Source organism: Fukomys damarensis, unplaced genomic scaffold (assembly GCF_012274545.1).
Source record: "Fukomys damarensis isolate Sample0158 unplaced genomic scaffold, DMR_v1.0_HiC HiC_scaffold_3, whole genome shotgun sequence".
NCBI lineage: Eukaryota > Metazoa > Chordata > Mammalia > Rodentia > Bathyergidae > Fukomys > Fukomys damarensis.
Window position 1 is genome coordinate 36,391,530 of NW_022900915.1, and position 21,908 is coordinate 36,413,437.

A 21,908-nucleotide genomic window follows, 5' to 3' on the forward strand; every position below is an offset into this window, starting at 1 on the left:
CACACGAGAAACGGAGGTACAGGGAGGAAGTGACAGAAGTACGTCACATGCCTGGACAGATCTGCCCAAATGAAACCATTGCTCCTTATGCCCAACACGCACTAACTAAAAATGTGGAGAAAATAAAATTTAAAAACTCCATTATTTTCAAACCGTAGAGACAAGGCCCACAATGAGATAGAAGTTCCTGTCCATTGGGATGGCTATTACCAGACAATCAGAAAACAGGAGGTGTGAAGTCACGGCTCTGTCCACTCCCGATGCAGGTGCAGGAAGCCCGTTGGGTGCTCAGCGTTAAGCACAGAACCCCACAGCATCCATTAATCCCACTTCTAGGTGGGCACCTCAGAATCCAAAGGCAGGCCCCAGGCACGCACTGCACACGGACGCGCCCCGCACAGTGACAGCCCACACGAACAGGCCAATGCCACCCACAGACAGGCGGATACCCGGACCATGGCCGACAACGCCACCCAGTGCCCCACGAAGGAGCCGGGCCTCCGTCAGAGGAGAGCAGCTGGCTCTTCCCACTGGAGGACACAGGAGGAGACAGCATCTATGGCACAGAGGGGGCCCTCGCTGACACCCCGAGCTTGGGCTCAGCCCCGGCGAGGCGCTGCCCTGGGAAGGCAGCCAAGGACCTGGGTCCTCGGCAACAGTGAAGCCTGCCGTGCCTCGGTGGGGACGGGCCCTGAAAATGCTTCGCTAAATGAGACAGGCCGGGCACCAAAGGGCAAATGATTTCATTTACACGAAGGTTTAGACCAGATGCGTAGAGCAGAGAGTTAGATGGAGGTGACCAGTACCTGACAGGAGGGGAGAACAGCAAGTTAGTGTTTATTAGATCTCACGTTGCTGTTTGCACTGATGAAAAAGTGTGGGAGACTTTTGAAGGCGGCAATAGTTGTGCGACACTGAATGTGTTTGATAATACTGAACTGTACATTTAAATTTTATGTTACATATATTTTACTGCAACTGAGAAAAAGGAAAGACGACTATGTATGAAGTCAGGCTGTGTCAAGATGATACATAAGATCCTAATAAGATAACTGACATTTAGAAATGGGAAGAAAGGAGCTAAAGGTGTAGGGAAGGTGGGATGGGTAGGGGAAGGGTAATAAAGGAAAAGAAAAAAATGTGCGATAATGAAAAGAAGGAAATAAAGTGGTTGTAGATGGGAGGGGAGGAGGGGGTGAAGGGAGGGCAGAGGTAAGGGGAAAAAATGAGAACCAAGACCTGTCATGTAAAGGTACAAGATCCCAGTAATGAATGTAACTGTACTGTATCCCTAAAATGCACCAATAAACTCAATTAAAGCTGAAGAAAAAAAAGATGAAGTTCCACAGGAGGGAGGGAGAAAAATGAAGTCATCAAAGCACCGAACTAAAACACTTAAATTAACTTAAATTAATGAGGACTCAGAACAAAGTGGATTGAAATGGTTTTAGTAGCAGAAATTACCTGCAGAAAGGAAAAACAAAAACAAAAACAAAAGCAGAAGGTAGCTGTTAGTACTGCAATTACCCAGAAAGTCCTCGTGAAGTTGGGGGACACCATTGAGAATTAGCCCATCTCTTTATTTTTAGGGGAAAATATGATTTCAATGAATCTAATTGCTATTTTTCCAGAAAGCGTAGAGCTATAGTATCTGTTTTCCTTGTAATTGCTGCCTTAAGCTATGCACCAGTGACAATAACAGCTTTATTATGGAAATCACGCTCCATTTACAGGAAGCTGAAATTTATTCTGTGTTTACAATCTCTGAAAGCACCGCTCTAACTGTGTCTTGCTGACCTCTGGATTTTAGCAATTTGGGATTTGCTACTAAAACAAGCTCATCAACGCAAAATAAGGAACACAACTGTGAAGTGGGGTGGATTTGTGATATTTACAGGTCCACTTCCAACAACAGGCACGCATAACTTTTAAAGTAGAAAAGAAAAACAAAAGGCAAATGGAAATGAAGGTATCAGGAAGGGTTGTTTCTATAACTCGGGTCTTGGTCCTGAAATTAACAGGCAGCCTTGTGGTCTGATCTGCTTCTTGGTGGGAAAATACCCACAGGTTCCAGGCTTTCCCAGCGAGGCCTCTCACTCCAGGATGCAGTCCCACTGGGTCTGGAGAGAAGCCTGGAGCTGTCAGGCAGGGACATAGGCCAGGGAGCCCACGTGTCACGGAGCTGCCGGGTCCCCGATAGCACATGTGAGGGGCCGTGGGTCAGGTCTGTGCACTGTTGCAGAGACCCCACCGCCCGTTCACGTCTCCTGCACCCTGACCTCCCATCCCCGGTGCTGTTCTGGGCCTGATCTCAGTTTACTTCTCCCTGGGGCACTCGCCCTGCTGTGCCTGATGCTTGGGAGATCCACCCCTCACACCTGCCCTGTGCACTCTGATGCGCCAGTCCCTCTCTGGCTCCCCTTTCCCGGTTCATTCTCCTCGCCCACACGCGCGCGCACACGTGCACACACGCACGTGCACGCACGCGCACACACGTGCACACACGCACGCACACACGCACGCACCCTCCATCGTTCCTGTGCCTAGTTCTCTGCCAGCCTGGCTGGGCTCGGGAATGGCCGATCAGGGTCCGCTGAGGCTGCGCGTTTCCAGAAGGGAGAGGTCAGACCTTGTGACCTTGTGGGTGAGGGGGCGACGTTCCTGTCCCTGCACCTGGCCTCAGCCTCACCCTGCCCAGCAGACTGCAAAGGCCGAGAAAGGGCGACACTGCCGCCCTGTGCCCGGCTCCCCGTTGGGACCCATCCTTGCTTCCTGCCTCACACTTGGCCTGGAGTCTGGGCCCTTGGTCCTGGACGACACCCAGCCATCGTGGTGGGCCCTCCCCGAGGGGCTTGGCGGCCGCCTCTCTGCTCCTCCTGTGCCCATCCCACACTGCGCACACTGTCTGCGGTCTGATCCCTACCCTGGGAGCCCACACAGCCTCCTCTCAGCATGCAACTCGGCGCTGCTTCTCCAAATCGGGGATCAGGGATGAACAGTGAACAACGAACATCCGGACACCTGCTCCAGTCTCCGCAGGGCGGGCATGGTCCAGAGCCCTGAGAGGACCCCTGGGATTTCTTCCACCTCCAATCAGAGCAGTGAGCTGTGGTGAAGTCCCGAAGTCAGGGTGGGGGCTCACAGGCGAGGCCGGCACTGGAGGACACTTCCTTGGGATCGGTCTGTTTTTGTTTTGTTTTCTCTCAGTGGCAGAGAAGAAGAGGGAGGAGAAAGGGCAGGACCGGAGCCAAACTGTGACTCCACAGCAAGCAAACCCAGGGCTCCCAGGGGCCAGACCTGCTCTAGAGTCACTCATGGCCTTGAAGCTCTGAGTACAAATCACACAAAGACCAGCACAGAACAGCTTGTGAACCCCGTGACTGATGCCCTGAGCTCATGCACTTGCCCTTTTGTATCCCGTCCCGTTCCACTCGAGATACATTTTTTTTTCTTTGGTTTTTTGAGACAGGGTCTCACTATGTCGTTGAGACTGACCTGGAACTCACTATGTAGCCCAGGCTGGTCTCGAATGCACAGCAATCCTCCTGCCTCAGCCTCCTGAATGCTGGGATTACAGGCGTGCGCCACCACACCTGGCGAGATACATTTTTGGGGGCTCGAGACATGCTGCCATCCATGGCCTGTGGACCCCCGTCCTGGAAGGTGGCCGAAGGTGCACATGTGGTGTGTAGGGGGGCAGCCCACGCCCCTGGCATGGAGCCCCAACTCTGACAGCGCGGGAGCCACAGGGAGCACAGGAGAGCCCGGGCTGCGGGACACGGGGCCAGGGTTCCCAGAGCCACACGGTGGGGCTGTCAGTGGCTGGGCCCTGGCTCACGGCCGTGGGGGACAGTCCGGTGTCAGGCCTGTGTGGTTTACTGGGACTGAGAAAAACAATATGGTGAAAGCCTAGAATTACGGTCTCGCTTGCGAAAGCTATGTGTAATTTTCAATTTGCAGGCTGTAATTTGGAACCTAAGGAGAGTAAGCAAGTTAGAGGCGACATCCCCACTCGGCCTTGCGAGAACTGTCATTAGAGTGATTCTGTTTGAACGCAGCCCCACACTTGCCAGATGGTGTCTTCCGGGAGGCCGGGGGCTGTCAGTGAAGTCTGATTCTTACAGAAAAGGTGAATTGGTCTTTTTTTCTTCTTGTGGGATGGAAAAAAAAAGCCTTGGAACTATGGGAAGAGGAGTGACTTTGGCTCACAGCTGACAGTGATTTTCTACACACTTCATGAATGTTTCATAAGACAAAATGATGACAAAATTTTCAGAGGACCAGAGACCGAAAATAATCATGAAATCAGTCAAGTAATAATTGAAAAACTAGCTTAACCTAGTTTGTAAAACCACATTACCAGTTACTCAGGCTTTGAAGGGCTCCCCTAGTCAGCTACAGACAAGCAGAGGGTGGATTCCTACACACCCACCCTTAGTCAGCAGGGAAACTTTTAGAAATTAGGTTACTATGTATCTGGCCATGAACAGACAGCTACATTTTATAGAGAGCTCCCTAGGGCTCCACGGGCCATCATTAAGATTTCACAGCCTCCAATTAGCTCCAAATCTGATACAAAGTCTAGGAAAGTCAACAAGCCTAAAGATACACTAACTCCAGCGGACGAAAAGACTTTTACTCAGGCTCATGCGTGCTGGCTTCCAAAGCAATCTTCCAGTACAGTCTCATTCTACACCACTTCGCCCCACTCCATCTTTGTTTTTCTTCCTTGGTTCTGCCTCCGTCCCAGCATTCACTGCAGCAAGATCTAACATTTGCGTTTGGTGGTTTTCACCTCCTTCGAAGCGTCGCTAATCTGAAAAGCCCGCTCCACAAAACACTTTCTTTCGGTAAGGAAACACAGCCATTCTCCCAACAGCTCGAGAGTATGAGGGTGCTGCCTCTCCTAAGAAATGCTAGCATACGTCCCAAAGGCTTTGGCTCTAATATCTCTCTGTTGTTAAAAACCATATTTCTAAGCAGAGAAAACGCAGACCAGATCTACACAGAGCTGTTCTCTGGAATACACACCAGTAAGCACCCAAACGCAGCCTGAGAGCTGAAGCGCCCACAGGTGGGGCAGAGATTTTCCTGCACCAGGGCAGGAACTGATATCTTTCTTTTTTTTTTTTGGTACCAGGGATTGAACTCAGGACCTTGTGTTTGCAAGGCAGTAGGCAGAACCACTGAACTAAATCCCGGGGCCCCAAGAACTGATATCTTGTTGCTCATTCTGATTTACAAATGAGACTAAGCCCTGCCTTATGGAGAAAAGGGGAACAACCGTGTTAAGAAAAAAAAGAAAAAGAATCCCCACCCCCTACACCATGTGTATAACCACTGGGGGGACAGCTGTTCTCACAAACAGAAGCCTGTTTTGACAGTGTTTGTGTAGTACTGATCAGAGTAATTTGATCAAAGGCATTTGCATCCCTGATAGACCATTAGCATTTTTCCTCTATCTGTCAATAGCCTATGGAGCCCTTATTTCTGTGAGATTTAAAATTCCAGCCTTCCCGCACCCTTTGCTCTCTATCCGTGTCTTTCTTGTGAATTCAAATTATTGTGCTGAGACTGGCATTTTGGTGTCCATATTCAAAATTGGATGATAGAGCTATACATTATTTTTGCTATATGTTTCCAAGTTTTGCAAGACTGAGAAAACTGAAATTTTATTTAATTCTAGGAGCCATGATTTGACACCAGTAGTTACCACACTAATCAATGAGCAGTCGGACAGATTTTCAGTTACTGGGCCTTTCTGTCCCCTCCCCAACCCCATGGAGCTATTTCCGCTGTCCAATTTATTTATTTATTTATTTATTTTGGTACCGGGGATCGAACTTGGGACCTTGTGCTTGTGAGGCAGGCTGCGGAACCATTGAGCTAAATCCCCAGCTGTCTAATTTCATTTTTAACAGTGGACTCAAACTGCTGCATTCTGTTTCTTTGTTTGTGCTTTACAGCACTTGTTTGTTTTAAACCTGGTGGGATTAATTCAGTTGCAAAATTACAAAGTCTGTGAAATATCTTTATAAAAAAATTTTTTTTTCCATGATGGAGAAACAGCTCTAGCATTTTGTATAACCAGGGATTATTTGCAAATATTCAGGCATTGGGGGAGAAGGGACAGGACACAGGAGACCCTGGCACTTCTTGGAGACTACATAATTAAATCAGTGTGAGGGTCAACATTACTCATTTTCATTACCTATTAACTTACAAGCACGGTGAGTTCCGCTATCTTTATGAAATTGGACAACAGTTTTAAATAACTATGCAACATCTTTAGCCCTTCCTACAAACAAATGTTTGCCTTTTTTGTTTGCAGTTGATGCTTTACAACTATAAATCACATTATTTAGTCTCCTAAAGGTTACTTATACCAAACTTTATAATTTGCTTATGTCAAACTCAATGAAAAGGAAAAGATCTCTTTCAATATGAGTTCTCAGTCATTTTAACTAAAAACCAAACCGAGTTGAAAAATGATGGCTGCGTGCAGTTTACACATTATGAAAAGCCCAGGAGTGGAGGACAAGTTTATGAACAAGGGCTCTGGGGCCAGACCGCCATGGGACAGCCTGAGCCTCAGTTTCCCCTTCTGAACAATATGACTACGTCCCAGGGAAGGGCCCGTGGACTTTGTGAGGACAGAACGGCTAACATCACAGCACTTTGCAGGCCCGTGCAGGCTGGAGGGACTCATGGTCATCAGGAAGAAATTTCTGTAGCATCAAAAATGCAGTGGATAAATTGTAACAGATGAGATGGGTGACACGGAGTGCTTTTGGGTGTGCTTTCAAGAGCACATATTTTAAATAAATTCCTAAACAAACAAACAAGGGCCCTGTAAGGAAAGGTAGGAGAGACGCATGACAGGGAGAGACCTGGGCACACAAACTTTACGGGGAGAAACAGTGTGCAAAGGGTCCTGCAATCCAACGTCTCTAACTCGCTGAGGAAGATCCCAATAAGACGCAGTGGGGCCAAATGTCGGGTACTTCCTCTCACCAGGCCTCTGCGGAGCAGGAATCCCCTGCAAGTTCGGCTCGAGGGTGAGCAGTACCGGCACATGCATGGGGCTGAGACGCAGGCAACAGGCAGGAAGGCCGGTGCACAGCGCCAGGATCGTGCCCTCGGCAGGAGAGAAGCCATGCAGGTGTGAAAAGGTTTCCGCACACGGGGTCCTGCAGGGCCGAGGTGAGGGGCACAGATTTTACCACCCAGCCGTGCAGAGCCACAGAGAGCCTCTGAGAAGAGGTGTGGTGCTTAATCTCTTAGGAAAATACACAGGTCCGTGGAGACAGCAGGACGAGGTAGGGTCACTGCGGAGGCAGAGGTCCCTGGAGTGCTAGGGAGGGCTTGAGACTGAGGACTGGCTCGGTGACATAGCAGGAAAGCGCCACGTGCAGGAGAGGGCCAGGATGGACAACTGTTCCCCAAGTCAGAAAACAGTGAGAACTAAGGGGCACAGAGGGTGATATTTCGGTCTGCGTGTCTGCGTCTGATGAATCTCGCTTAGCATTATGGTCTTGGGGTGCGTCCATTTTCCTGCAAGGGACTCAAGTCCTTCCTTCTTTTACAGCAGAGCAGGACTCCGTGGAGTGTAAATACCACATTTCCTTTACACATTATAGGCCGAGATTTAGCTATTATGAGCTGTGCTGCTAGAAACAGGGGTATGAGTGTATCACTGTATATGGTGCCTTCAATTATTTCTTTCAGGTACCTAACAAAGGGAATCGCAGGGTCAAGTAGAATTTTTTGGTCTTGATTTTAGGTTACTGAGACAGAGTTCAGGCCGGCCTTGAACTCACAGCAATCGTCCTGCCTCAGAGGCCTCCTGAGTGTGGGGATTATAGGTGTGCTCCACATACCCAGCTAGAATTTCTAGCTTTAGTGTTTTGAGGAACCTCCTTACTGATTTCCATACTGGCTGTAGCAGTTAACACTCCCACCAGCAATGCAGAAGCACATCCTTCCCTGTGCAGCCCAAAGTATAAATAATTAAAAACAAAATAAAAGATAGACCAGGGGGAACAGGGCGATAGAACTTTTGCAAAAGTGAAGAGATTGAGAGAGGTAGGAGGGAGGAGAGGGGAATAAAAAGAGTTAAAATACATTAAGTAAAAAAGAAAAAGCATTAAGTACATATTCCTCACCCAAGGTAAGCGTGAACGTCACACTGCACACCAAAGATTACAGAGAAGACACGGAAGGCAGATGCCTGACCTTCACTGCTGCAGGCACAAGGGATTCTGGGGAGACTCAACTCTGACGAAGTCCTGACTGTGCTGCGGAAGGGCTCACTGCTGTCCAGGTCACGACAGCAAGGACGTGAGGCAGAAAGGAGAGCAAGGGAGGACGAGGACCTCAGAGCTCAGAGCCACAGAGGCCAGGCAGGAGAGCAGCGGTGGCCACTGGGTACTGTTCCAGTTCAGGGACACTCAGGTGGACCTGTCCGAAAGCACATCACAATGTGCACCGGAAGTGGACAGAGACGCTGGGTTGAAGGTGACAGGTTGGAAAATCATGAATAACTTTTTTGCCTGTGAGCCCAGCACTGGGGAGGCTGAGGCGAGAGGATCACCATGAGTTCAAGGCCAATCTGGGTTATATAGTGAGTTCAAGTCTAGCCTGAACTATACAGCAAGATCTTGTCTAAAAATAAATTACTGTCATAATATGAAGAAGGCAAAGTTCATTCTTAGAAAACACATGCACTGCAGAGTTATTTCAGAAGGAAAAGACAACAGAAAGAGCTGATCAGGTGAAAATAAGGGAAGTTGGGCAAGACATAACATATTGTTTCTATCTCTTAAAGAGTGAGGAGAGAGAGGATTAAACATGAGGCTTAAGGGAAGTAGGCTCCGCTTCAAAGGTTACTGAAGAATCAGATAATCCAAAGGGTTTCTGAGAAGCAAAGACAGTTCAGTTAAGGCTACTGGAATAAATCAGTACCCACCACAGAACACCACTAACTGGCTGAAAAAAGAGGGTGGTGTGAAATAGACTGGGCTGGTAGCTGGTGAAATTGCTTCAAAGGAAGCTAAGTTGGTGAGGAAATCTAAGAGTTTAATATAGATCTCCTTGGAATCTCCAATCTTGGGTGCCATCTTAGATTCCAATGGAATTCCTTAGATCGAGGAAAAAAGGATTGAAAAGAGGGTAAACAGCAGGTAGGAAGAGCAGCTGGGATGGAGAATGCAGAGGCTGTGTTCAGGGAGAGATGTGTGGATGAAAATGGCTTCCGAGGAAGGAGGCCATCATGGAAAATGGCTTCCTAGGAAGGAGGCCATCATGGAAAATGGCTTCCTAGGAAGGAGGCCATCATGGAAAGTGGTAACCACAAAACCATGAGTAGGATATGTTGGGTACAGATTTCAAAGTAGGAAAAATTATGAAGCAGGGCATCATGGCCATGAAGCGCAGGAGGACAGAAATCTTTCTGGCTTCCTATGAGTTGGAAGAATGGATCTGTTTAACTAGCTTTCAAGCAAGGTGTTGTTTTGGGGAGGAGCCATTTTAGTCCGGATCAGGCAGTGGAGCAAGCACTCCTGGGCCCAGAAAGATCACATTTCATCTTTGATACTTTGTTTCTGGAGAGAAAACAACATATTGTAAAAATGTCATTTTCTTTTCTAACTTTCAGAGTTTCACAGTGTGTGAACTAATAAGTATGGTACTACTACCACAGGAATCATACCAACCACATATTTAAACAATCATGTTCCAAGTGCTAATTTTCCAGACCACCTGGCCCTTCTTTCTAGTTCTCTAGTGCTATCAACCATATTTCCCTTTAATTCTAGATCTTTTCTTTACTGTTTCACCAGTTGATCAACTTCAAGTGTGACCACACAAGCTATTATTTTGTTGATTACGTATATCTTTAAAGAATAGTCTAGACACTGAATCATAATTTGGAAGTAGCTTTAAATACTGGGATGAGAACTGGAGGTTTGGGGATTTAGCTCAGTGGTGCTGCCACCTGCCTTGCAAGTGCAAGGTCCTGAGTTCAATCTCCAGTACCAAGAAACAAAAAACAAAACAAAACAACAACAACAAAAAGAACTGGGTTGGTGTCATACGCTTGTTATCCCAGCACTCTGAGAAGCTAAGGCAGGAGGATTTTGAATTTTTTTTTTTTTTTGTACCAGGGATTGAACTTGGCACCTTGTGCTTGTGAAGCAGGTAGCGGAACCACTGAGCTACATCCCTGGCCCTGGAGGATTTCAAATTTAAGCCCAGTTTGGCCAATTTAACAACTTAGTGAGAACTTATCTCAAAAGAAAGGGCTGGGGATAAAGCTCAGTGTGAAGGCCCTGGGTTCAGTCCCCAGTACTATACACATATACACCACACACACACACACACACACACACACACACACACACACACACTCCACACCACATACATACAAGAATATGGCAAAAAAAATAACCCAAGAAAACGTTGTGAGCTGAAAATGGAATGTATACTATGTCCGTGGGATCACCTTGGGTGGTAGTTGACCACTTCTTGGTATATTAAAGGGTCAGCAGGTGGATGCCAAGTAAGGCAGTGCCTAGACCAGGTCAGGAGCAGATACAGTAAGTGTTTTCAATGTCATGAACAGACCAAGATCAAAGAGTTTGGAAAATCTGATCTTTCTGCTCTCCAGTCAAATTTTATCTATACTCTTCAGCAATACTCTAAATATAAATTCTAGAGAGATGCATTTAAAAAAAAAATCAGACATTGTATTTTCATTAGCCGAGAGCTGATGGAAAGCTTCAATCTCCCATGAAAAAATGGCTCTTAGATCAAAGCAATAACGTGAATAATAGTTTATGTAGTTTTCAAAGGAACAGAAAGCAATGATTCATTGGTGATCTTTTCTAGATAAATCAAGAAGAGCTTCAAAGGGAATAAGTCCTTTACAAGATGCTTGGAAAATTAAAAGTTAAACTTCTTTTTATTAATTTGGAGAAAACTAGTAAGGAATTGTGGGACACTGAGTTGGTACTAAAATGGCTAACAACTGGGAAAGTCTCCTTAGGGTGCTGGGCTAAACCTGGCACAGCATGGGATGGTCATGAGAGTCAGTGCTATGCCACCCACACCGAGGGTCAGCACACCACGTCTACCGCGCTCTTAGAAATGAGCTGTGAACATCTGCTGTCCCTCTATCCCTCCCTCCCATGGGCCACACCTCCCATGATGAACACACCACTGCCACGATTCACGGTGGCCATCAAGACCGACACTGAGTTCACTTCCCCTTTCTTTCCTCTTTTGCCACTGCATGTGCCAGGCTCAGCAAGAGAGTGACCCTGGCTGTGCTCCGTGCAGACTTCACAGGAAATAACATCTCTCTTGGGCAGCAGCACTGGTTAAGCATGGCTGGGACCCAGAGAGTTGACCCGGGGCAGCGGTGGAAGTTTCCTGCTGCCTGTGGTCTGTGGGTTTCCACTGGGTGGTGTCGGGGATGGAAACAGTCTTTTCTTTCAGTGTCATGCCCCAGTTCGGGATGGAGACAGGAATCAAGGGCTGTCAGCCCCAAGGCAGCCACAAAGCTCTAAATGGGGACGATAGGATACACAGTCCAGGTGCCAAGGGCCAGACTGCGTCCCCACCCCTGGGATTCCCTGGACGGGGAAACCCTGACTCCCCAGGTGATGGGGCTGAGTGGGGCCTCGAGGGAGGGGACTGGGTCATGTGGGTGGGGCCCTGCTCCTGGAATCAGCGGCCTTACAGGAAGAGCCAGAGAGGCAGTGCTCTCTTCTCCTGTCGTCTGTCTGTCTGTCTGTCTGTCTCCAGGAAGGCAGCCTCGCCAGGACCTGAGGCAGCTGGCACCTTGGTCCTGGATTTCCAGCACCAGGACTGTGAGATCAAAGCCTGCTGTTTACAACACAGCCTGTGCTGTTCTTCGTGGCAGCCAGAGCTCACTAATAATCACACGAGTCACGAAGAAAGGAGAGCTATATGGAGACCTTTAGGGAGCAGGCAGGACAAAGGCGCCACACGCCTGACTGCAATGGAGAACTGCTTTCTTTTACTATTGTGGCTCACTCGGAGGATGAAGAACTGGAGTCTCAAGAGAAATGCGAGTGCCGGATTCGGAAGCACACAGCCTGTAGTCCCAGCACTCGGGAGGCTGAGGCAGGAAGACTGCTGTGAGCGTGAGTACAGTCCGGGCTACATAGTGAGTTCAAGGCCAGCCTGGCTGCATAGAGAGACCCTGTCTCAAAAAACTGAGAGAAAAGTGGGGTGGGATTGGAAGTGTTTGTCTCCAACACTCCAGGTAGGAAGAGAAGAGGCCACCCCAGTACTAGGAGACTCCACACCTGAGATTCTCACTGCACACTGAGGTGTGGCTTTGAGAACAAAGGGACTGGTGGTAATCACCCACTTCCTTCTGTTCACATTCACCTCCTTCTCCCAGGCCTGACTCATTGCTGGCCTAAGACCTGGTTGATGAGTCAGAAAGCAGTCAGCAAAGTCTAATGAGTATGAGAGGAGAGGCGGGAGCTTATCACAGCCCGGATCAAAACCACACCCAAAATTACAGGCTGTGCTGGCTGCGCTGGGGAGACACCGCCCGCCCTCCCAGGGCTTCCTTCCCGGGACTCTCCAGGGAGCCCCTCCCCGGGTTGTCCTCTCAGCCTTGGACAGCGAAGGTGCCCCAAGGCCACGCTGTCTCTGGTGCCAGCCGTGGGCAGGGCACAGGTTGGGGTGGCGTCTTCAGGGCCAGCGTCCTTCATTCATAGGGGCTCTTTCTCTGCTCCCCTCTTGCCTTTGGATTTCTCTGAATTTCTCTGAAGCAAAATGTCACTCAAAATGCTCAGCTTAAAACTGGATAATCTGTGCACTCGTGAAGCACGCCTGATCTGCAAGGGGAGATCAGTGTGGAGAAGGTTTCCCTGCAACCGTGGAAGGTTCTGGGCCCACACGGTGATGGGTGAGGTCTGCAGGGATCCAGGTGGATGTTGGCCGACTGTTCCTGTCACCAAACCTGAACGGCGCAGGCAGATAAATAACCATCCTGACTCTCGAAAACAGTTTGGCCATAAAGAGACACAGCTTGAACCTTCCTTCTTGTAATTTGTCTCCTTGGTTGTTAAAAATGATCGATAAGTAACCCAAAGTCCTTGACAACGTCTGACCGAAGCTACCTGAAACGTAGCAAGATTTGTAAGTGGGAGATTGCATTTTTATAAGAAAAGGGAATTTGTTTTCTAGTTTTGGTTTATTTTATTCCTAGACATTATATGTTTCATAGTACTTTCTAATATTCTAAAAATGCTCATTTAGTTTAGAGGTGAACGGAAATGCAATTAAAGTACAAACTGCCCCAGGCGCCTTAGGAGAAGGGCTGTTTGCATGCTGGGATCGCAGAGCCTAACTGGAGCCACGGTCTTCTTCGGGACAAGGGCAGACCAGGCCGCTCCCCCTCCCCAGAGTCTGTCCCAGGTGTGAACAAAACGACAGTGACCGCTGCTGTCCAGCGCCACCCGAAGGCGGGGCCTGAAGCCCCGAGGCTGCGTCCCATCCTCATATTCCCCGGATCTGCACCACACGGCTTCGGGATCTTGGCCAAAGCCAGCACGGCCGGGAAAGGGAGCCGTTTCGAGCCAAGTCTGGACACCGAGGCAGCCACGGCGGTGCCAGAAAAATCACTCACACAAGACGACTTCCAGAGCGGCTTCAGAGAGCGGCCAGGGGGGACGCAGCCGGAGGGGCGAACGGCAACGCGGCTTTTGCTGTAATGAAAACTTACAGCATTTATGAGGGTCCTCAGAGGATTAACCGCACCGGCTTGCATGGAATCTGGACCCCTGAGTGGGGCTTGTGCTACTTGTAACAGACATTTTACTAATTGTGTAGTTACCTGTTTTAATTCTGGAAAATTCTCAACCATGATCTCTTTAAATTGTGCTCCCCTCCCACACTTTCCTCTTGGTAATCTATTCTTCTGCTTCTTGGGTTTCTTTCTTCTTCTTCTTCTTATTTATTTATTTATTTTTTTTGAAACTGGGTCTTGCAGCTTGGTGTGGTGGCTCACGCCTATAATCCCAGCACTAGGGCAGCTGAGGCAGGAGGATTGCTGTGAGTTCGAGTCCAGCCTGGGATTTTATGGGTACACTGAAGATTAATTTGATTCATTTATTCAAAAATATTAATTATGCTCCTGAGCAGTCCGAAAGGCCCTGCGATTTTGAGATACATACTAAATGTTCCTGGCCCTTGAGGAATTAATAATTTAGCACTGAAACTGATTACATTCCCTCAACAAGTTGCTATTTCACTCTGACAAGCACTGTAATGACCGTAGGGACAAGTACTTCAAAGCACTGAGGAGGGAAGGAGTAATTTATTTGCCATTAGTCAGTAAAGAGGCAATTCTGAAGGCTTCACCGGAAGTAGGGTGCTGTCACTTCCGGAGCTTCTGTAAGAGCCAGGCCAGGCCTAGTGGAATTAACTTATGTTTGTGAAGCAAACCATTTTTGCCTGCACCATGGGGTTACTGTGGGCACCTTTGGGCTCTAACAAAGATGGTGAGGGTTGATGAGCCCCTTCCACTCCCCCACTCATGTCCCGCATCACATATGAGCACAGAGGTGTTATCAAGGGATGCTGAGGTGCTCTGACAGGTTCCTCGCGTGACGAAAGATGGCAAGACCAGCTGACATTAGGGAAGAATGAGTAGAAGGGCCTGGGCACGATAAACAGTGACCCACTTGGGGATGAAGATGGCCCACGGGTTGGCCTTAGAGACTCTTGTAGGCTAAGGAGACTTTTCCCCCCTCTTTTTTTGGCGGTGAGAAAGATCTGGAAGGACTATAATGCTGGAGAGCGTATTCACTATAGAGAACTGGGATTGTGAAACGGAGGAGAAAAAGAGTAGAACGTGAAGGACTAATCAGAAGGATCCTTCCAGAGTCCAAGTGTGAGGTAACAACTACCAGGCTGCACTGTCAGGGGAACAGGGGAATGGGAAATATCCTAAATGCCTTTTCATTTGAAAAGCAACAATGCTACAAGGCTTTTCATATTATAGCAATGCTGCTAGTAATATTTCACTGCAGGAGAGGCTGCCCAAGTTGAGATACAACTTTTAGCATGTGTTTCTGCTTCAGGGCTATGTTTTCAGAAAACATAAGTACTTTAAAAATCTACTATACCAGATATGAATCATCCAGTAGGTGTATGGGGTGACTTAGGACTTCAAAGAATTAATGCACTGAAGTTATCATGGGGTGGGACTGAATCCAGGGCCTTCACACTGAGGTATACCCTCAGCGCTTTTTAATTTTCAACAGGGTCTTGTAAGTCACTAAATTATCTAGGGTGGGCTCAACCTTGTGATCCTCCTGCCTCAGCCTCCCAGAGTGCTGGGATTACAGGTATGTGCCACCCCACTCTGCTATCTTATCACCAATAACATGCAAACATTGGTGCTGCTACATTATCCTATTTTTAAAGGAAAGAGAAAACAGTCTTTTCCTCCAAAAAAGGAGTACACAGTTTAATAAGATGAATCTCAAGGTGAATGAACATACAGCTTTCGGATAAATTCTAGGTCCCACAAACAAGTAGGACTGCTGCATTGATTCTTACTTCTTTATTGAAGAACTAGTATTTCTGCCCACAAAGTGACCAGGTGCTAATGAGATCGAACAGAATTTCTGGTCAGACGCTGCTACCCTGAAATAACCCGCACACTCTTCCAGAGACTCTCTCGTCCTAGCTCCGAAGTCAGGTTTACCCTCTGTATCTCCCTGACCACACTCAGGCGCTTGGATGCTGTTCTTCCAGCTGCCATCTCCTAAGTGACGATGTTTACTGAGCCTGACCAGCAGTCTGGAGCCCCTCTGTGCTTTGGCTCCTGGCTGGGTCTCTACAGGCTCAGGGAGGAGCAGCCCACCCGGCCTCGCTGGGCAGAGCCTCTGTGAGGGTCTTGCGCTCCCGCGGGGCTGGCAGCCCCTTCTAGCAGACCTCAACCTCTCAGTAACGGGGCAGGGGAGGACTCACAGGGGAAAGTTTGGGGCGGTGGCACCAAGCCCAGCAGGCACAGACCGAGCAGGCGCCTGGGGTACACACACTGAAGCTTGGGCACAGTCCCGCCTGTGACTTTCACACTCAGGGCCCACGGCAGGCCCCAGCGTAACAACTGGGACCAGAGACATTAGGAAGACGAACAAGCAGGAGGCATGGAGAGCGGAACACCCAGCCCAATGTCACTCTTGTTTTCTGGGACACAGTCTCACTGTGTAGCCCAGGCTGGCCTAGAACTCATGGTGATCCTCCTGCCTCAGCCTCCTGAGTGCTGGGATTACATAAGTGAGCCACCATGCCTGGTCCACCTCCTTTACTTCCAAAAATAATTTCCAGAGTGCAAAGACAGTTCCACACCTGACACAAGAAATGCCGGACTCCTTCTCCCTGAGGGGACCGCAGCCAGCACGCCCCTCCCCAGGGCGGGGCAGCCTGCCTCAGCCTTCCCCTTGGCTATCAAACTGCCACTCTCCACTACAGATCAGCACAGCCCTAGGGCCTCTGAGATGAGGAACAGAGGGATCCACACCTGGCCTTCCCTTGAGACAGGCCCGCAGGTGTCCTGCAAGCAGCACCTGCAGTCTCTGCAGCAAGGCCTTGCTAAAACCACATCTGGCTTGGTGATCCCTGCTCAGGTAGGCCCGAGTATCATCTCAGGAACCAGGCCACACTCAGTGCCCACGGAAGAGCTGCCGGGCCAGCAGCCAGCAGAGGCCGAGGCGCAGACCGGCGCCGGCAGCCGGGGCCTGCGGGTCCCCACCCCTGAGGTGGGCCTGGGTGGGAGCAGCCGGCAGTGCAGACACCAGCAGCCAGCTTTGTCCACTGCCGGCCTCAGTGTCACCTGGAGTCCGCTGCTGACAGGCTGCACTGTGAGTCCGGATTCCCATCTGACTCCGCGGAAGAAGCCCCGGCCGACCGGCAACGCCCTTGAAATTATAATGAAAAAACCTCCAGTGCCATTTTCCCGGCCCCTCGCACCTGCGGCGTTGGTCCTCCCTCGGAACACGTCGTCGTAGGCCTTCCACTGCGGCTTCAGCTGGTAGGCGTGCAGGCACACCACGGACACCACCACCAGGCAGGCCAGGGGCGCCAGCCCCGCCGAGAACAGCGCCGCGTACCCGTCGGGGATGGAGCACCTGGAAGAGGACAGAGAGCTCAGACCCTAGTGAGGCTGCCCGCCTGCCCGCCTGCTCCTCCTCTTCCTCCCTCCCTCCTTTTCTTCCTGCTACTCTGGGTCCTCCTGGCTCAGCTTCCCAAGTCCTGGGATGACAGCTGGCCACCGTGCCAAGCTCAAAGGAGTATTCTCTAAATTCAGACCCTGTCCAGTTCACGCACTCGCGCTCTTTGTATCTTGACCTTTTAGTTTGCTACATCAGCGCTTTGCAGGACGCGGTCTTCCCAGGGCAGGTGCTGCTCAGCCTCAGCTCCTGGGGTGGTCAGAAAAGGCGAGTCCAAGTGGACACGAGCAGGGCACCTGCGTGCCTCTCCGAGGTTTAGGGCACGTAGCAGTCAGTTTAAAAAGGCCCCAGAGCAGCCAGGCGTGGTGGTGCACACCTGTAATCCAAGCCCTCAAGAGGCTGAGGCAGGAGGATCACTGAGTTTGAGACCAGCCTGGGCTACAGAGTGAGTTCCAGGTCAGTCTCAACTACATAGTGAGACCCTGTCTCAAAAACAAACAAACAAACAAAACGGCCCCAGGAGCTGCCAAGGCAATGTGGGTGCCACGATGCCAGCCTCAGGGCAGCACTGCTGCGTTCCTGCAAGAGCTGCTAGTGCTTTGCCCCTTTCACCTCTCTCCGTGCCACGCATCTCTCAGCAGGACAGAGGCCGCAGAAGCTGCAGCGAAGACTGCCCGCATTCGTTCTCTAAAGTGCCAAGTATATTTTGCTTAACCCATTGTTTCTAGCTGGAAATTGCAAAAGCACCCTGCCTTTCTTCACACGCGTGCACACACACACACACACACACACACACTCACACGATCACCATAGGGTCAGTGCTCCTGGCACGTTTGGGAATCACTGACCTGGCTGTGCCAGCTTCATCCCCCTTGGATCAGGGAGAGGACAGCGGGCCTTGACAGTGGGGTCACTGCAGCCTGTCGGGCCTGTTCAGGCCTCTCCTGACCTCTCAGATCCTCCAGAGAAGGGGACAGGGCCGAGGCTACCCCCGCATGGAGCAGCCCAGCCTGACCTGTCCTCCTCCCTCGCTTCTTATTTCCCGCCTCTCCCTCTCTCTGCCCACCCTTCCTCCTTCTCTCTCTTTCTGGATTTTTCTTCCTGGGATGAGCCTACCATAGGAAATACATGACGAAGCACTGTGTGACTGTGAGGAGTTAAGAACAAAACCTGTCTCTGCCTCGCCTTTCCGGGCCCCTCTTCCTGGCCTGCCTCCCGACATCGCCTCGGAGAGTTCTCGGGGCCCCACCCTTCCCCTCCACCATCTTGGTTTCCAGCTGAGTGGATGGCAGTTTGATCAGTCTTCAGCTGTACACGTCTTCAAGAGCTTTCACTCTCTGGAACACGAAGGCCACTGTCCAGCGAGAAGCTTCCCTGCCTGACTATACCTGTTACTCTTGGAGTTTAATGAGAACAGTAGGCAACGCGTTATGCGTGTATGTTTGTGTTCTGGTTACACTATGATTACCAGGAAAATGGTCTTAGAGATACAAATGAAATTTTCTTTACTCGTAATGGATGCTTGGTCTTCACATGAAATTTTTATGACAATCTCAAAATTGAAGGCTGCTGACAAGGTTGTCATTATCTAAAGTGATGCTTTGGGGGCTGGGGATTTAGCTCAGTGGTACTGCCACCTTCCTCACAAGCACAAGTTCCTGAGTTCAATCCCCAGAACCAAAAAATACAAAAAATAAAGAGAATAAAATGATGCTTTGAGGCAGGTACACTTAGAAGGACATACTTTCTGAAAGTCATAAGACAATACTTTTAATTTCAAGAAATCTTAATAGCAAGGAGGGTCTCTTCTATTTTTTCCTAACTTCCTCTCCATTTCTAATCAGTAAATCAAGGTGACAATAAAGCTCTAAATGATAGACTTTGAAGAAAACTCAAGAAAGCAGACATACAATCTGATTAGGAGAAAACCTGAATTTCCAAAATACAGGCAACTGGAGGAATCCTGATTCTTGGAATCTGAGAGAACAGTGTCTTGATTTTACACTGAGACATCTCATGAAAGACCTTTGATCTGTTAAACATAGTCCTTGGGTGAACAAGACACATCTTAAGAGATATTTCCAAACAGACTCTGACCTGCAGAGGGCTGTCCGGGTGAAGTTCTGCTTTGGGACTTTAATTTGGGGGCACAGGGCGGGAGCCTTTCCCTGTACACTCTACCGCGTGCTACTTTTAGGCGAAGTCCCACGATGAAGGAAAACAACAAACGTTGATGGTGTCAGCTGCGAGTATTTCTGTAGGGACAACTCTGCCATTAGCCATACACTGGCTTCAAATACTTGAGTTTTTCATTTGAATGATGGATAATTGCGCTTAGGTGAATTCAAATATAGATGAAAGAACTCAAGTAGTTTTCACTGTCTTAGTTTTTGCCTTGAAAAATGTTGTCATGCGTCAGTTAGGGGGCAGTTGCTGAACCTGTTGTGACTTGTTCCAGGAGTATAAAGACCGATCAGTCATGGGTGTGACTGTCTGATACTCACACTCCTGTGGCAACCAGCAGACTTCTCCCATCCACTAAGGACTTCCTAGAACTTCCCTTCGAAAGCAGAGCCCCAGCTAAAGGTGCCCCACTTTGCTTAAGAATAGAAAAGGCACAGTACAGCCCTGGAGGGCAGAAGCCAGCTGCTGGCTCTTAACCATCTCCTCTGTGATTCTCCTTGTTCGTGGGATGAATCCATGACTAAGCCGGGATGGCTCAATCTTGCAGGAAAAACAACAGCTACGTCCTTTTCTGTTTCTTCAGAGATCCGCAAGTCTCGAGCCTCGTGGGCAGCGGCCCTGAATGGAGAGTGTCCTTGGTTAAAACTGAACCGTCAGTGTGCAGCGGGTCACTGAGAGGCCTGAGTCCACAGCACACCTCCCCGACCTGAGGTGCTGCAGATCCCTGCCCCTGGTGCACACCTGGCCAGGTATGACCTCATCCGTAGCCCTCGAACACGACTTGCAAGGGTTGGGGGGTCCAGAAACACTTGCAAAACACATTGGCACATAAGTGGGACCGCGGGGCAAGCCCCAGGTCCAAGGGTGAGCCCCAGGTCCGGGGGAAGCCACTCTGCAGAGCCCTGCTGCCGCCATTCTGCCCACAGAAAGCGGAAGGCACAGTCTGCACCATCGCAGCACGCGCTAGTCATAGCTCACACTGCTAACACCTTCTCGTTCTCAGTCCCCACTGAACTTCTCCTCTGCAGCTTCCAGGCATTACTGTGATTTTGCAAGCAATCTTATCTGACTGAGATTTCCAAGGTACAAAAAAAACGGGCCACAGAGATGGAAAGACGCCTAGGTAAATGGACTCTATCCTATGGGGGGGCTCGCTTAGTCAGAATTTCCTCCAGTCCAACCCAAGAACAGGTACATATGCAAGGGCTCTGAGCACGGGATCACAGCGGGCTGTGAGGAAACCGAATAACATTTGGGAATGGCTTCTGAACTAAGGCTGGGAACAAATCCTTGGAAAAACTGAGGGTAAGAGACGAGCAGCCTGAACGCTATGTGCACAGCGGGGTTGTGGACGGAGTGGGTTGACCGCTAGCAGCCACCCTTCCTTGGCAGGCCTGGCCCACAGCAGAGAGCAGGAGGCCCTGTGCACTCACTCTCTCCACGGAGGGCGAAGAGCGTGTGTTCCCCAGAATCAATTCCCAGCCCACTGGCCTCAGGATCCAGAGAGCCTTCCCCTGCGGTTGGGCTCGCTGAGGGTTTTGCAATCCCATGACTAACTTGTTCCCTTTTCTACTTTCATGGGTCATTTTTTTTTCCCTGCATTACAGTCTGCATGTTTCCAAATCTCATCAGGAGTTATTCTTTTCTCTATTTTTAGCCAGATGCAAATGGCAGATGCTGGTTCGCTCCTTGGTCTCCTTCTTCCAAGGCTTCCTCGCAGCGTTCTCCAGGCCCTAGGTCACCTCCTGTTTAGTAAGCTTGTCCCCGCCCCTTCTACGTCCTGAGATGTCTGCCCTTGCACTTCCTAATTAGATTCTTACGAAAAAGTATGGGGTGTTTCAGTTTCTTCCTTCCGGCGTGAGACCAGCCTGAGACAGAAGCTCAGAATCGAGGTGTGGAGGAGAGAGCACAGGCTCCACCTGACCCCGGTGGGTGCCGGGATGGATGCGCAGGACAACACACTGAGCAGAGGCTGTGATTCAGTTCATTTAAATGACATTTTAAGGAACAAGGTGACCCCGGCAGGTGCAAGACTGGACGAAAGCTGCTGGCCGCCTTCTGGGTTGGAGAAGTGTTGGCAAAGGGGACGCGGGTGCTTGTGGCCAAGGTCTTCTCTGTAACTCTGTCATCGTGAGTCAGTCACAACAGCCTGAACTTCCCTGGACCGTGTCTGAGTTTTCCCGTTAAGATGGTGTCTCCATCGAAGGCTTACACTTGTTACTTCAAGATGGTGTCTTTTCTGCCTGCTCAGAAGGCAGAGCTTGATTCCGGCGAGCAATGGAGGCGATCCATCAGTTTTATTCTATAAATTCACTTGAGGCCTGATCACCCAAGACGTTTCATGTCATGCAGTGAAAATCTGTACAGTACAAAGTGTCTTCTCCTTGGCTTTATTAGTGGAAGGATATAGATGTTACTCATTATGGAGATGCTTATCACTTACAAACAAAGCCTAAGCCAACACTTATGGTTTCAATACTTTTTTGCTTGTGTGCCTAACTT

At 49.5% G+C, this 21,908-nt stretch overlaps 1 protein-coding gene across 1 annotated transcript in view; it reads right to left on the reverse strand.

Moving 5' to 3' along the window:
* The window catches only part of Adgrv1 (adhesion G protein-coupled receptor V1), a 405,831-nt gene that overhangs the window by 33,181 nt on the left and 350,742 nt on the right, over positions 1-21,908 (reverse strand). The window contains exon 86 of the mRNA XM_033767703.1: positions 17,023-17,180. Coding sequence (XP_033623594.1) covers positions 17,023-17,180 — 158 coding nt within the window. The remainder of the gene's footprint in view (positions 1-17,022; positions 17,181-21,908) is intronic.